General features: G+C 55.3%; 1 protein-coding gene across 8 annotated transcripts in view; it reads right to left on the bottom strand.

Annotated features, from left to right (window-relative positions):
- The window catches only part of DYSF (dysferlin), a 106,428-nt gene that overhangs the window by 69,115 nt on the left and 21,955 nt on the right, over positions 1 to 15,358 (bottom strand). For all 8 annotated transcript variants that reach the window (XM_072861216.1, XM_072861219.1, XM_072861223.1 and 5 more), the window contains 10 exons: positions 12,976 to 13,168; positions 12,262 to 12,417; positions 11,105 to 11,236; positions 10,503 to 10,669; positions 9,762 to 9,876; positions 9,523 to 9,628; positions 8,731 to 8,873; positions 7,559 to 7,732; positions 716 to 809; positions 288 to 365 (listed from right to left, as the gene is read on the bottom strand). In XM_072861216.1, the coding sequence (XP_072717317.1) occupies positions 288 to 365; positions 716 to 809; positions 7,559 to 7,732; positions 8,731 to 8,873; positions 9,523 to 9,628; positions 9,762 to 9,876; positions 10,503 to 10,669; positions 11,105 to 11,236; positions 12,262 to 12,417; positions 12,976 to 13,168 (1,358 nt within the window). The remainder of the gene's footprint in view (positions 1 to 287; positions 366 to 715; positions 810 to 7,558; positions 7,733 to 8,730; positions 8,874 to 9,522; positions 9,629 to 9,761; positions 9,877 to 10,502; positions 10,670 to 11,104; positions 11,237 to 12,261; positions 12,418 to 12,975; positions 13,169 to 15,358) is intronic.

The raw sequence follows: 15,358 nt of genomic DNA, 5'->3' as shown, positions 1-15,358 counted from the left end.
GCAAACAGCTCTGACTCACGGCTGACCTGGGTAACTTGTGGTTTCTGGTTGGTTTCTCACATAAGAGTTCTTGAAACTGATTTTTTTGCTGATGGGAAATCAAGCTACCAGGCTGGTTGCTTTGGGAAAGCCTCATGCCGCTGTCTTTTGTTGTTTGGCTGCCGAACACCCCTCATTTCACATTAATAAATACCCCAAAGTTTGCCTTACAGACCTCACTACTCCCTAGCATTCATTACAGCACTAATTACAAGCACAAACAAGCGGACGTGAGCATTTGGGCTTACCTGAAAAGCTGTCCTTATCCATGGCGATCAGATCCCGCGCTTGGTACATGTAGCAGCGGAGGTGGTATCTGTTCCCACCTGTATAGAGGAATGAGAAACAGTTAAGAGATGAGTCCAGGGATGAGTGCAGAGCACCAGGGGAACAGATGGGTTTTTAACCAGCCCCAGGCTCGTGTCTGAGGGCAACTTGGCTTGATCCTTCCCGTGGTTTCCCAAAAGAGCACCGAGCCCTGAGTATGTCAATGTTCCCAAGGGGACAAGCCATGCCCCTTCCTTACCCACCCCCCTCTTTCCATCCACCTGCACTCGAGGTGGGTGAGAGGAAGAGGATGGGAAATGCTCAGCTATGGTGTCCCCACAGCAGAGACCCCGTGCCACGACTCTCTGCAGGGGAACTGCACCCTTGCCTCTGACCCTTGGGGCCTTACAGTCAAATATGCATGAGATGGTGGGTCTGTTGACACCGAAACTGAGGGTGGAGATGGATTTGCCATCGTCACTCTTGTCGTCGGTCACTCCCCCCTGCAAGAGAAAGCAAGGCAAGGTCGGTCATGCCGGGACCCCCTCCGCAGCCGGGGCTCCCTGTGGGATGGGGTCCTCTGGGGTATTATCCACATAAGTGTCCAAGAGGACTTTTGGCTTCCCCATGGAGGGACCCTCACGCTCTTCTGCCCCAGGAGGGCAGAGAGGACCCAGCTCCTGATCCATGCCATGCCGGGAGGGAACACAACACGACAACAAAAGCAGCCCAAGGGTCACCAATTCACATCCCGCCTCCCAGCATCTCACCAGCACGGAAAAGCCTCTCCACAAAGTTCATCATTCTTGGAGCAGTAGTTAAAACAATTTCACTAAGTCCCCTTGCGAGCAAAATTAATGGAGTATAAACTTTGTGAACAGTGATACAGACACTGTCAAATGCAGCCAAATGTCCCATTTACTGCCCGGGGGGAGCCTCGGCCAACCTTGGCCATCGCTCTTCCCTCTTCTTGTATTCACCTACGAGAGCTGGCCTTTTATCACCTCCTAATTGCCGCATTCAGCTTGAAATATTTAGTTGCAGGAAAAGGAGCCTAAAGGTAACTTCCTGGTGATTGTAAATCTGATCTTTAAATAGTTTTTGATTATCGAACGCTAGGGAGAGACAGGAGGGGTGTTCAAAGAAAAAAGGAAAAGAAAGAAGGAAAAAAGGAAAAGAAAGAAGGAAAAAAGAAAAAAAGCGGGTCCAGGATGGAGTTTCAGAGCCCGGAGCTGCCTGGTTCACAAAAACACGTCAGGAGCTTAGGTGGTCTGCAGAGCCCTCCTTGCCTTTCCAGGCGGCAATCGCAATTACCGTGACATTGTCTGCAGAGGAAGCCCTGGGGTTTGCGCTGTATTTACGGCAGTGAGGTCGCGCCAAGGGTTTGCAAGGCAACCTCCAGCGCTGCCTTCCCTTCCTCGCCTCCCCTCCTCGCAAGAGCTGAATAGCTCCTCAGTTATTTTTATGACCTTTCTGCCCAGCGGACCGCCAGTCCCCCCAGTCTCTCCAGCCCAACCTGCGCCTGCTGCCAGCCTGGGGAAGGGCAAGTGGAGGAGACCAGAAGCCGAGACAGGCAGGGATTGCTCCCTGAAACCCTCAGCGAGGGCTTGGGGACCCTCACTCTGTCCATCATGGGGAAGGGGGGCTCCTCACACCCCAAAACACCATGGAAAGCACGCCTTGGAGAGGGCAAGCTGGAAAACGCTCTTGCTCAGGACGATGATTCACCCTTTGGGGTCTCCACGCAGGATGGAGCACCTCCACGATCTCCTCCCTTCGCCCCATCCCCATGGGGTTCCCAGGCGCCGGGACCTGCAGTGGGACCCTGTGCACGGTGCAATGCAACACCTATACGCCTCAGGTGTAAGAGCACCAGGGGACAGGCACCCTCATCCTGGTGGCATCCCACTGCTCTGCCCTGAGCAGGACTCCTCTGCAGCTGGGCTTTTCCACCAGGACCTCCATGCTTAGCACAACCAGTTGGTAGTTTGGGCACAAAGCTACAGACCCCCACCCTGGCCAAACCCTGGGTTAACTCATGTCCCCACTCTTCTCCTGCCCGGGGAGCGGTGGTTCAATCACGCCTGGTGCAGAGCCAAAGCTGGAGCATAAGCACTGGCAGAAACAGGCAAGATTTTCCAGCCTGGCATGGAAAACCCAAAGCTCTCCGTTGGCCAAAGGTTTACCTCGGCTGATTTTTGGAGGAGGATGGGAGGAAATGGGGCTTGCAGGGTGGGAGGGCTGCTCGCAGCTCCAGGGCAGAGCCACTGGGCTTTCCATCAGAAACCAGAGACAGCCTCAAGCTGCAGAGCTTGGCTCTGGGCTTCCCAGAAATTGGACTGAGGGCAGAAAGGAGGGCAGAGAGGTGGCCAGGGGCCACACCATGTCCCGTGGTCCTTCTCTTTTAATGACTGTCACTGATGAGCAAGCTGCCAAATGGCAGGTCCCAGAAAAGCTGGGACACACTATTACAGAGAGGGAAACCCAGGAACAAGCTGATATGATGGAGGTGATGGCCAAGTCAGCATGCCCGAGGGAAAGGAAGGCTGCCCAGCTTATATGGGGAGGATGCACAGGTGAAATACAGGCAAAAAGGGAGGGAATGACAGGGTAGTGCTGCAAGCAGCGGTGTTACTCTGGCTCCGCGTTTCAGGTATGGGTGGGAGTGCTAAAAGCCTTCTGCATCACCAACTTCTTGGTCTCGAGCTCCCCGTTAGTCAGCTGGGACCCATCGTGAGAAGCAATAAGCACCATGTGCTTTGTGGGTGTCCCCAGGGGTAGAGGGGGATGCCAAGTCACAAGCAATGGAGATGGCAGGGTGGACATGGAAAGGGCAAAGGGGGTGGCCTGGAGGATGGGATGGTTTGCCCAGGGCACTCATGGGCTCACCACAGGTCTACTTCCCTGAGTCCTGCTCTGAGCCACCTGTGGACGGTACTAAGACGTGGGTGGCTGGAGGAAGGCTCCAAGGACTGCTGAGAAAATGGCACACCAGGAAAGAAAGAGCCACCATCCTTCTGCATTGGAGATCCCATAGCTGGGGGCAGCAGATAGCTGAGAGAGCAGGTGAATCAGTGGGAAGCAACGTCTGAGGCAGCTCAGACCACCCCAACGGGCACCCCAAATCCATCACGCTAATTGCATCCAAGGCAGCCAAAACCCAGTGCCACGTGGCAGCACCACAAGCGCTCACAGCAGCACGTGGCCCGGCTTCAGGCAGCACCCCCCTGCGAGCAGCCGCGCTGCCCGGCCCCAATGCTGCTCTCCATGGGACGGGGGATTGGGGAATGTCCCCTTCTCCCCATTGTTTGGGGTCAGGGAAGGATGGAGCATATGTGAGCAGCAAAATAACAGTCTTTGAGCAAAAGTAGGGGTGAGCGTATGCTTGGGGAGAGCGAGCATGCAAAAGAAATCATGCACACATGTGCATGCAAGTTTGTGTGGGTCTGGGGCGGTCATGACGCAGTGGGGCTGGGTGAGGGGCGCAAGCTGGGGTGACCTGGGCACACAGCAGCCCCCCAGCTCTTCCTGCTGCAGGGAGCTGGGCCAGCTTGGAGCAGACGCTCGCAGCCCGCACGTGGTGCTGAACAGACGCTGAGCTCACCCTGCAAAGGTGCTGAGCCCCACACATGGCCCCGGGGCTGCAGCTGCTCAGCTCCACCGTCAGAGTGGGATTTTTCTGGGGAAGCCTCCCCCAAGGAGTCACCAGCTCCTACAAAACCCTGCTCAGCAGCTGGGCAACCCACTGGGGCTCTGCCTTCCAGCTGCTCCCGGCTCTGGGTCCCCCTGATCCCGAGGTGCTGGGGTTCAGCAAGTCTTTACGGCAACAATTGCTCAGTTTGGTAAAGCCGGAGCAATGCACGCTGAGCATCCCCAGGAACAGGGAGGCCCAGAAACCCCGAGCACCGTCCACACATTCCTGCATCCAAGACACATTCCTTCTGGTCATGTTTGGTATTATCTTCCTGTTGGAAACCAACCCTTTCGAATAGCTCGGGGAATTAGCACTTGGGATGTTGGCTTGTTCTGTCTGAGTTTGCACTTTAATCCTCCCTCTGCTTTGGTTTCCCTGCACCGCTGTACGGCTCCTTTGCTGGACAGGCTCCGGGCAACCCATGCCACAACCACAAAATCGCACAAATGCCTTTTGCGGAGAAGGCAGCAGATAACAGGGACGGGATGGAGCAGACAGGAGGGGCTTTGGGAGGCTCCGGCAGCCGGTGGCAGCCCTGGCCCCAGACCTGGGTAAAATCTGAGCTGGGGGGACGCTCCAGGCTCCCTCTCCTGACAGCATCTTTATTCTGCTTCAGTGTGATCAGAGCTGGCAGCAGCAGCTCAAATTCCAGCTGCTGCCCCATCCGGGTGCCCTTCTCGGACTCTGCATCCCTCACACCTCAGTCTTCAAAAGCTACCTCCCTCTGCCTGCGTTAAAAAAGTGTTAGAAATAGATATAGCGGAAAATCAGTGCCCACCCTTCCCAGCCCCCAGCACCCACTCGTATTTTCCCATCCTCGGCACCACTTCACCCCACCACCCTGATCCCAGCCGAGTCCTTCATCCCGCTTGCAGCTCCAGCAGATGGAGAGGTTGACCCTGTGCAGGCCCGGAGGGTCTGGGGTTGCTGGATGGGAGACACTATGTAAATGTAGGTATTATTTTGGGATGGAGCATCCTGGAAAAATACGTAAGTCATTCAAGTGAGAGAGGAGAGCTGGAAAGGCATGAAGCTGCAAAACCAGAAAGTATGGCAAGATCATTTATAAAGCAATACGCAGAAAACCAAGCAACCACAGAAAATGCGGCCAGTAACCCCAAAATATGAGGGCACTGAGGCGAGCCAGAGTGACCTACTGCAGAGGGGAATTCGGCGAGCAGAGCCCAAAGGGCGGGCGGGCGGGCTGGTCCTGCACCCGCCGGGCTGCTGGGAGCCAGAGCCAGGGCTGGGGAGGAATTCACCTGCTGCTCTCCCGGGCTGCTCCCTCCCGAGCTGTCACCCTGCGGGGACAGCATCCCCCGACATCTCCGTGCCTCAAGTAAATACTACTCCTTGTCAGATGCCATCACCCTGCCCGGGCGATGGTTCAACTCCCAGGAGCAGCACGGTCCTACAGCAACGGGACCTGGTGCTCCCCCGGGACCCTGCTGTCACCCAGGACACCGCTGAGGGTTTTCTTTGTGTTTTGCCAAGATTCAAGCAGGGAAAATTTATGCTTCAGGCATTTGCTTGGTGTAAGGGAATGGGATGTCTGCATTGGGGTCGTATAGGAGCCGCAGTGACATTTAGGGGAGTGTTTGCTAGGGAAGGGGGAGAAAGAAAAGAAAAGCAAGGCAAGGCAAGGCAAGGCACGGCAAGGCATGGCATGGCAAGGCATGGCATGGCATGGTGAGGCATGGCATGGCATGGCAAGGCATGGCATGGCAAGGCAAGGTATGGCATGGAAAGGCACAGCAAGGCATGGCATGGCAAGGCAAGGCATGGCATGGCAAGGCAAGGCATGGCATGGTGAGGCATGGCATGGCATGGCATGGCATGGCATGGCAAGGCAAGGCATGGCAAGGCAAGGTATGGCATGGAAAGGCACAGCAAGGCATGGCATGGCAAGGCAAGGCATGGCATGGCAAGGCATGGCATGGCATGGCAAGACAAGGCATGGCATGGCATGGCAAGACAAGGCATGGCAAGGCATGGCAAGGCAAGGCATGGCAAGGCAAGGCACAGCAAGGCATGGCATGGCAAGGCAAGGCATGGCATGGCAAGGCATGGCATGGCATGGCACGGCAAGGCATGGCATGGCAAGGCATGGCATGGCAAGGCGTGGCAAGGCATGGCATGGCAAGGTACGGCAAGGCAAGGCAAGGCACGGCAAGGCATAGCATGGCAAGGCAAGGCAAGGCATGACAAGGCATGGCAAGGCAGAACAACTGCTTTTTTTGCTACAATTGTTTTCAGTTAGAAAATAAGCAAAATAATAAACTGGAGTTGTTACATGATACTATAATAAAAGTTATAGATGTAACCTTGGCCTAAAGATAAATGAGAGATTCGGGAGGCTGCTAAGAACTGGGCACTCCACCTTTAACTGACAGCTAAGAAATGCTTGGAAAATAAATATGCAAAGTAGATAATATCAGGTCTAACAGGCTTTGAGGATGGAGGGCAGGAAGGGGCTGTCCCTGGCAGCCTGGGGCAGGTGGGGGTTCAGCAGCACACCAGTGACACTGGGGGACACTTAAATCAACCAGGGACCCCCTGCCACCGCGTCAGCATCACCAGGAGCGAAGCAGCGGCTCCCAGGCACGTTGCCACATTGCCATTTTAATGGGGCTTTTTTCTCCTCTTCCCCTTTGCTTCAGCCTCTGCCCCACACATGCGGGGAGGGGATTTTCCTCCCCTGGGTCTCTCCCACATCCCTGGGTACCCCCAGCAGACAGGTCCATCAGCAGCCAAACTCACAAACCCATTTCATTTGCAGGCTAACGAACACAAAACGAGGGCACGGCTGAGTCCCTTGGAAAACTGCATGACCGAGCAGAGACCCAAGCCAGCCCCATCAGAAACCCCTCACCCACCTCCCCTCACCCCCGGAGCCAGAAAAGGGCACGGGGGGTTCCTGCACAGCCCCACAGGCGTGCACACATACACACACGTGTGCATGGACACACACACCCCGTGTTATAGGGTTTTCCAGCTAAATCCTCCTTGATTGCCTCTGCTGAGATGCAGAGGGATGAAGTGTCTGGCCAACAATCACATCAGTGGGCCCCAGGGCGAAGGGGGAGAAGCCAGGGTCCCACCAGCAGCCCTGGGGGTGGGCGGCAGCTGGGACCCCCCTAGATGGGGCCAGCATGAGTTCAAGGCTGATGCATGTAAACGCCATGGAGCCGCTTGCGTCCCAAAGGGGCTGCTGGGTTCAAACGCTGGACGGAGGGAAGGACAGAGCAGAGACGGAGGGAAAAAAAAGCCAAATGGGGGGAAAAAAAAATGAAAAGCCCTATAATAGGGGCTTTGTGCTGCTGTGGTTGGTTCTCATTTAGTTATTGGAAAAGCCAAAGGATTATGAAATCCAATGTATTAAGAAAGCCAGAATATGAGCTAAACAAACAGCAGCGGGTGCAGGCAGCAGATAACGAGTAGCAGATAACGAGCTTTGCTCCGCGTCTGCTCCCTGGGGTGGGACAGAGGGTGGGAGCACACCCGACCGGGCTCCCCTCCCCAGGCAGTAATTTTTTGGGGGGAAAGGTGGGTACCTACCAGGGCCCCCTCCAAGGCGAAGACAGCGGCAGCCCCGGTGCGCTCCAGGGGCTCCATCCTGCGTCTCCAGCGGCGGCGGCGGAAGGTGTCGGTCCGGCGATGCTTCAGGTGGAAGCGCCAGCCAAAGAGCGAGGCGTACTCCCAGCCCTCCCCGTCCAGCTCTTCCTGCTTGTGCTGCCGGGCAGGGAAATGCCAGGGCTCAGAAGGGTTCGGTCCCACCACCCCACGGCCCCTCTGCAGGTGACGATGGCAGGACCCCGGCACAGCCAAGGGGCAAAGTCACTTTGGGGCTCTCCAGGGCCAGGGTTGTGCCCACCGAACCTGGGACCAGCCTCTTTGAGCTGTTGCCTGCTACAGTTGTTCCACCTTGTGTCCTCCCTGTATGTCTCCGGCTTAACCATGGATTCAGCCCTTCGTCTAGTTCCTGGGCTGAACCCCACTTGGAGAAGGGTCTCGCTGGGCTGGGGGCTGCCCGTGCTGTGCAAGGAGGGGGCCACATCCTGCCCAGGCCTGGGTAGCACCAGTGCCTCCATCTTCCCAGCCTGCCCTCCGCTTTGCCACCACCTCTGATCCCTCCCGGGGCCACCACAGCTCTGCCACCATGGGACATCCCGTCCAGGGCATCAGTCACAGGCCCATGAAGGCTTTTTCTCCCCAGAGTTGTGTCACCTCCCTGTGACACTTGCATCCCTTTTGCAAATGGGGTGACAGGGGTTTCCCCATGCTTTCCATCCACAATTATCTAGAAAAAGTGCTGGAAAGGGAGTAAAGTGTCTTGGGGAACTTGCTGGGGTGAGAGAAGAGCAGTAGTGCTGCGGTGGCATTTGCAGTCCAATTGCACCACCTAGAGGGAAGCAGGACTGGGACAAGGGACAGACTGGGGACCTTCACCAGCCCCAGTCCCCCGAGCTGCTTTGTGGCACTGGTGGAGGTCCCCGTCCCACCCCACAGCCCAACCAAGCACCCCTGGAGTGGTCTCCACCTCTGGCAAATGTTAACCCCCATGGTGGAAACCACAGAGGCTGCTGCTGATCCAGCACAGAAACCAGGGCCACCAGGCTCCAAAGCACAGCAGGTCTCTGCAGAAGACCAAGCACCTCCACCTCTGCCTGGAGAGACAGGGACATGGCCCCAACCCGCTCTCACCCTCTTCTCCTTGGCCCCCATCCTACCTTCCTCATGGTCTCCATCTGTGCGAGGTCCCTCCGGCGGAGCCGCACCCAGCGCCGTCGCCGGTTGGTGTGGTACATCTTCTCGGCCGGCACCCAGGCCTTCGGCTTGCGGTCTGGCGGGATGGTGATGCCATACTCCCAGCCTTGGAGAGAAGGGGACACCTGGGTGAAGGTGGGAGAAGAGCCCCCCACCTTGCCTCCCACCAGGGACCTCTCTTCACATATATCCAGACCGGAACAGCTTTAATGGCCAAGGTTTGTCCAGATACAACACGCTTTCCCAGTTTGCTGGTCCATGCAGATAACAACCTAGTCATGCTGCTACCCAATGGAGGTGTCCCTCTGGGGCTGCCCAGGTGATGGATTCATGGTGTCCCACCAGCCCTTGGCTCAAAGTCACAGCTTGGGGACTGTCCTCTCTGTCCTTCCCTCTTCAGGCAACCCCAACCCTTGTGACCATCTCCAATGCTCTCTGGCCTGATGCTTTCCATTTCTCTTTCACCAGAAGCCAGGTAAGACCTTCCAGAAGAACAACCTGGACTATCCCCAGCAGCAAGGAAAGTGCTGCCTTTGTGGCTGCCCACCTCACAGCCCCAGCCTCCGGCAGAGCAGGGGGGAGAGGGTACCCCCAGGGCCTGATCCCCTTCTTCTGAAGCCCGTGGGGCAGCTCACACAGCCATGAAGGGGATGTTATCATCCCTAGTGCCGGATGGGACTGTGGAAGGAAACACCACGATGGGCAGAGTAAAGGAAATGAAAATGGCATGGATGCCCAAAACTGCTTTCTGATACCTTTCTCATCCACAGCTCTGTTGAGGTCGGTGTCCCACTCCACATCTTCCCATTTCCAGCCCGGAGGACACTCAATTTCATCCTTATGCAGGACCTTCTCCCCATTCTGTGGGACGAAGGGGTGTTTTCAACCAAACAGTGCCCAGCAGATGCCTAAATCTCCCCCGAGTCCCCCGGGGCTTCCTGCCACTGCAGCCTGGGGTGGCGGCTCAGCCCCGGGCTGCCCACTTCATCCTTACCACATCGGTGTAGGCATCAGTCATGTGGATCCACTGGCCTCCAGGCAGCCGTACTTGGTTCTCAAACACCTCCTCCACAAAGCTCAGGTGCCCAGCGTCCACGTCGTGCAGCAACCTGCACCCCGGGGAGATGCATGGCATCAGGGGCTCCCCCTCCTGCCCTCCCAGCCCTGCACGGGCAGCAGCACAGCCTCGTGTCTTCCCTCCTCTCGCGGCCAGCCACACCACCCCAGCACACGCTTTGTCTCCTGAGCCTCTTCCACCCCAGATGCACCAAGCAAAGCTCCCACGAGACCTCAGCAACCTGGCTCAGGTGAAGCCCAAAACACAGGCTGTAAATCCAATACAAGAAGATGGCAGAGCTGTGCTAAGCATCCACCATCCCCTCCCATCTCCTCAGTGCCTCACTGGGATCCCACCTCCAAAGCTCCTCAGTGTGGGGCTTGCGCAGGCACCCCAGTGATCTGGGTGCTGGGGCCATCATCTCCGTGAGCGCCCGTGCAGCACCCACCGCCTCAGGGACATCACCCAGCACAGAGACGATGCGTCTTGCATTAATGCCATTGCCTACCAAGGACAGGGCAGGCAGACGAGGACCCCCCTCAGAGCCCCCTCATGGCACCTCAGATCTCCATCCAGCTTTCTGGGTGGCCTTGCCACCAGCTTAGCATCTGCTCAGGTTTTTGGGGTACCCACGACAGCCCACCCAGGCTCTGCTCTTTGCAGAAAACCACCACTCACGTCTTCTCCGGGCAGATGAACCAGTCCCCGGCCCAGGTCCAGCCTGTGGAGGGGCGGAAGCTGTCTTTGGGCAGCTTGATCTTCCCGGTGACATCTGAGTATTTGGGGTAGGTCAGGCCGGTCGTGCCCCAGTTCCCCACCAGCGCCAGCTTGGTCTGGTTCTCATACTGGGCGAGCAAAAGCAGAGAGGTTTTTGCATTGGAGGCACAAAATCCCATGAATAATCCTTTTGAAAACCCATGAATAATCCCTTCCTTCCTGGAGAGCCCCATCCTGAGGACTGACCTCCTGGGAAGAGCCTAACCCCCCCCCCCATGAGCCCCCCATCCCCATGGGCACCCCCAGATTTCCCTCCCAGCAGGTGGAAGGAGATGTGAAGCCACAATGTGGCTTTATGGCTCATTACCAACCTTCCCCCCAACCTTTCAGGCTGGATGCTGGTGGAAACGGCTCTTTCTTCTCATGGCTGGCAGAGGCTGACATAACCCCACCTGGCAGTGCCCTCACCCACGGTCCAGCCCACCCACTCCCCTCCATGGTGGAGCTGCTGCCCACGCTGGAGAGAAAAAAGCCCTCTATGGTGGTCCCTGCGAGATGCTCACCGTTTCGGCAAAGACGGAGAGCTTTCCCTCGGCGTACTGGTTAAACTCCTTCTCATCGACCGACAGCCCGAACCAGAGCTGGACCCGGATCTGGGCTGGGATCCTCGGACCCATCGCCTCCTCCTGGGGGTACTGCCAAAGGCAGAGCCCCGTTAATATCCCCGAGGAGGATATTAATGGGGAATGCTCAGGATGCGAGGCTGGGGGTGGTGGGTACGAAGCCCCCGTAGCCCCGGCCGGGGATGCAGGGGGTAGGTGGGACACGGAGCATCCCCGGGAATTGGGACAACATCAACAGCGTGCGGAGCACTTTGGGGATGACCTCGAGGAGCTTCAAAGCCCCAGTGGTCAGGGCTTCTGCGTCTCGGTGAGACACCCTTCAGGGCTAGGACACCAAACCCAGCCAACATACTTCAGCAAAAATAGAAAGAATAAACAGGGAGATGTCTCACTGCCCTTTTTTCTCTCAGTCACTTTTTTTCCCCTTCAAGTGATGCTAGTTTTCCATCCAGAGCTAAAGTACAGAAAAAAACCAATATATTTTGGTTCGTCTTTTGCTGCCAGCTGGGCTTGGGGTTTTGGGGTTTATTCAGTTTATTTTATTTCACTTTATTTTTTTAGAGCTTGTTCAGCACTGATTGTCTGCTCCCAAGCTGGCACGCAGCGAAAGGCCAAAGAAATATCATTTGAGATGTGAGAAGCTCGGTAAGTGCCTGGCAGAGGAGGCCTCAGCTTAAATTTCCTGGGGTGGCAGAGGGTCAGGAATTTTGAAAAACATAAAATAACATTAAAAAATTTAAAAAATAAAATATATTTTTTTTAAAAAGCACCATCTGGGCCAAAGTGCACCCATCTTCACTGCCCTGGAACTTGCAGAAAATATGAAGATATTCACGGGGATCTGCTGCAGATCCATGCAAAGAGGAGCTGAACTCCACCAGAAGCACAACCAGGCTCTCATCATGCAGGAACCAGCTTCAACAGGGTCGAAACTGTGGCTGGGGGTCCCCGGAGCCCTGGGCACTCGTGGGTTAATGCAGCCTGCTGTGTTGGGATTTCAGGTTTCCCTGCACAATTTTCTCTCTATATATATTTTTTAGGGGAAAATATTTTTAAAATTAATATCACGCATGCACATATATCAAAAGCCAAGATACCTTCAGGAAGATGGTCTGCAGCTTCCCGCAGTTCTTGCCGCAGCAGCTGGAGATGCTCCTGGAGAAGAGGACCTCGTGGGCTGGCACACGGGCGTACGCTACGCGCTTGTCTCCCTGCAGCATCCAGATCACTATATCGGGCAGGCTGTTTTGGGGCTGAAAAACACAAAAGCCATAGTGTCCAACTGGGGGGCTCCAAATCAACACGTCAGCCACGGAGAGATGCGAGAGGCTGGAGATCGGCCGTGCCCCAAGCCCTGCCACCAACCCAAGCCCGTGAGGTGAGACCAGTCAACCCAAACCCCACCTCAGCAGCTCTGGATCCCATCTGGGTCTGGCCAGGGCAGAGCAGCCCCACATTTCCCCGAGCCCTGCCCTCTGCAGCCAGCCCAGGTCACTGCAGCAGCTTTGGTTGAGGGTTTACTGGCCGTGCTGTAAAGCTCTGCCATCAACAAGGCTAAACCTCAATGGCCGGGTGCCAAACCTGGTGCCTTCCTAACTCGGTTCACATCACTGTGGTAGGATGCAGGTGCAACCCCTGCACGAGGGGCCAGGACCCTGCCTGCAAGAGTAGCATCCTCTCTGCATCCCACTGCACCGTCGGGCAATTGCTCACAGCCGTTGCACCAAAACAGCACCGTGATGGCGAGCTTGGGAAGAACGAGACCCCTCCAAGGTGAAAAACAGCTCCTGTCACCATTGCAGCAGCGTTACCTCCTCTGCCATGGCCTTCAGCCTGGAGAGCCAGTCCTCTGCCTGCTCCAGGGCCGCCAACAGGCTCGAGTCTTCATGCTTGAGCTTCAGGGCTGCCTTCACTATCTGCTCCAGGTTGGTGCTGCGAAACCGGTACATGTTCTGGTCCAGGTGGGTGCTGGCCGGCTTCCCCAGGACATCGGGCAGGGTCAGGCTGTGGGGATGGGCAGAGAAGCAACATTAGCAGCTCACTCACCCTCTCATGGAGTTTTGCTGTCTTTTTTTTTTTTTTTTCTCCTTTTCAGCAAGTTTCCAAAGAATTAACAAGCCACTGAAGATATATTTGGGGAACATGGCAATGCCAAGAGCAAAGGAGCTTCAAACCGCACTTGCAGCCCCCATGCATCACCCACAGCAGCCAGGACGGAGCCCTGGCTGAGCCGTGCACACCATGCACACACACACACACATATTAATATAAATTGATTCAAGCTGCTGGATAAACATTTCAGGAGTCCGGGAGGATCTTCACTGTGCTGAGCCATTTAGAGGATTTCCTGTAAAATGCAGTGATTTACGGTGCTGCTGTTATTAATGCTCTTCTTGCTCCCAGCTCCTGACCCACAGCCCCCCGCCAGCTGCAGCATTCCCCCTTCGGGCTGGGACTGGGCTCCATAAGCCCCGTTCTTACTGCGTGATAAATAAGAAGGACAACATTTCTTGCCCAGCTATGCTCATCGAGATGTGCCACGGGCAGATGCACGTGGTGGTACCTGCCCAAGATGGTGTCGATGCCAGTTGTCTCAGGTTAATAACATGGATTCCTTTAACAAGAGGCTTAGGGAGAAATTTAGGGGGAAATCTAGATCTTTCATTTCTCTTAAAGAGAATTGGTTTTGCTGCTTTTTCCAAAGGGAGACGGAGCGCTGCGGGTGTTGCTAATTAGCCCGATTGTTCAGTAGCATCCTGTGCAAGGAGCTAAACTAAAAGACCATGTTGGGATTCCAGCCCCAAGCCCTCCATGGTTAGACCGATCGCGCTCCATGAACTCAGTTTTGTGTGTCCACGCTTCGTTTGTGTATTTATTATGAGGGAGCTGCTAATGAGCTGACCTCCCACTCGCTTTCCACAGCTTGCTTTGTCACTGGTGCATGGGAAGGACACTGCTCCCCTACCTTTCTTTGTGGCAGAAACTAGGATGTACTTCAATATCCTTGCAGGAATAGGAAAGAAAAGGAAGGGGAAAAAAAAAAAAAGTAAATATACTCACTGCAGTTGAATTTAATTTCAGAAAGATAAATTATGAAACTACACAAAAAGGAAGAAATGTGTTAAAGAGCTGTGAAAAGGAGCAGCAGAAAGGGTTAAATCCTATAGGCAGCACAGGAATGGTTTGAAGACACCTTGTTCCTGGAGATATGTACCACACGTCAGGGACCTGTAACAACCACAATGGTTAAATGAAGTTAAATTGTGCTCAAATGGGAAAATGGAAAAGACGAGGGACTCCACCAAATGATATGTAAAAATACCATGAAGTAGTTACGAAAAAAAAAGGGAAAAATATGGAGGCGCCCCAATTAAAAGCCTAAAACCTAAAGAACTATCCCTGTTCAGGTGGATAAATGACACGAGGAACGTGTGCTGGTGAGCCAGAGCTGGAAGCAGCATTTTTCATAGCAGAAAAGCTGGGAGCCGGGAGGACATCAGGGCAGAGTCCCTCGTCGGGGTCTGTCCTGCCTTGGCGGCCGGGAGGAGACGACTGGGAGGAAATCAGCTGAGCAGCAAATCGTTTGCAATTCAGGTAGGAAAGGGCTGGACGGTTGGGTGGGATCAGTAGCTTCACACTTAATATTGCCTCAGGATCAGAGGACTGGAAGGAGCAAGGTGATGGTAACCTCGGAGAGACATGGGAGGATCTGGGGGAACCCAAGATCAGCAAGTCTGACTCTTCCATCCAACAAACTAGCAGAAACCACAACCAAGAAGAGAAGAGGAGGCAGTTGGACAACCCAGACCTGAGGGGGTCACCTGCGGAGGGATGCTGGGTCGTGCAGGGGTGACACAATCCCCTGAAGGACTTTTGGGGTACTGGTACAGCCCGCCTGGGCTCCCCGGCAGCCCGTGGCATGGTCCTTCCCCAAGGGCTCTGCCACCCTGGACCAAGAGGGTGGTCATCTCCTGGGCAAAGAGCTGGTTATATGGCAGGTGGCAAAAGATGGGAGTGTTGAGTTTGTCTGCAGTGATGGGTCCTGCGCTGGCTGTTACCACTCCAGGCACGAATTATGAGGAAAGAGCAAAAGGGCTGAACTGAGAACATCACTGCGCCAGCACATAAACACGTGGTGCATCCTCGTGTGAGCGCTGTGCTTCCAGCTGGGGACAGATGCGACAGAATTGGACA

This window comes from Ciconia boyciana, chromosome 5 (assembly GCF_034638445.1).
Source record: "Ciconia boyciana chromosome 5, ASM3463844v1, whole genome shotgun sequence".
NCBI classification, from domain to species: Eukaryota; Metazoa; Chordata; class Aves; order Ciconiiformes; family Ciconiidae; genus Ciconia; species Ciconia boyciana.
Note: the sequence above shows the minus strand (reverse complement) of the source record. Positions and strands in the feature narration are given on the sequence as shown.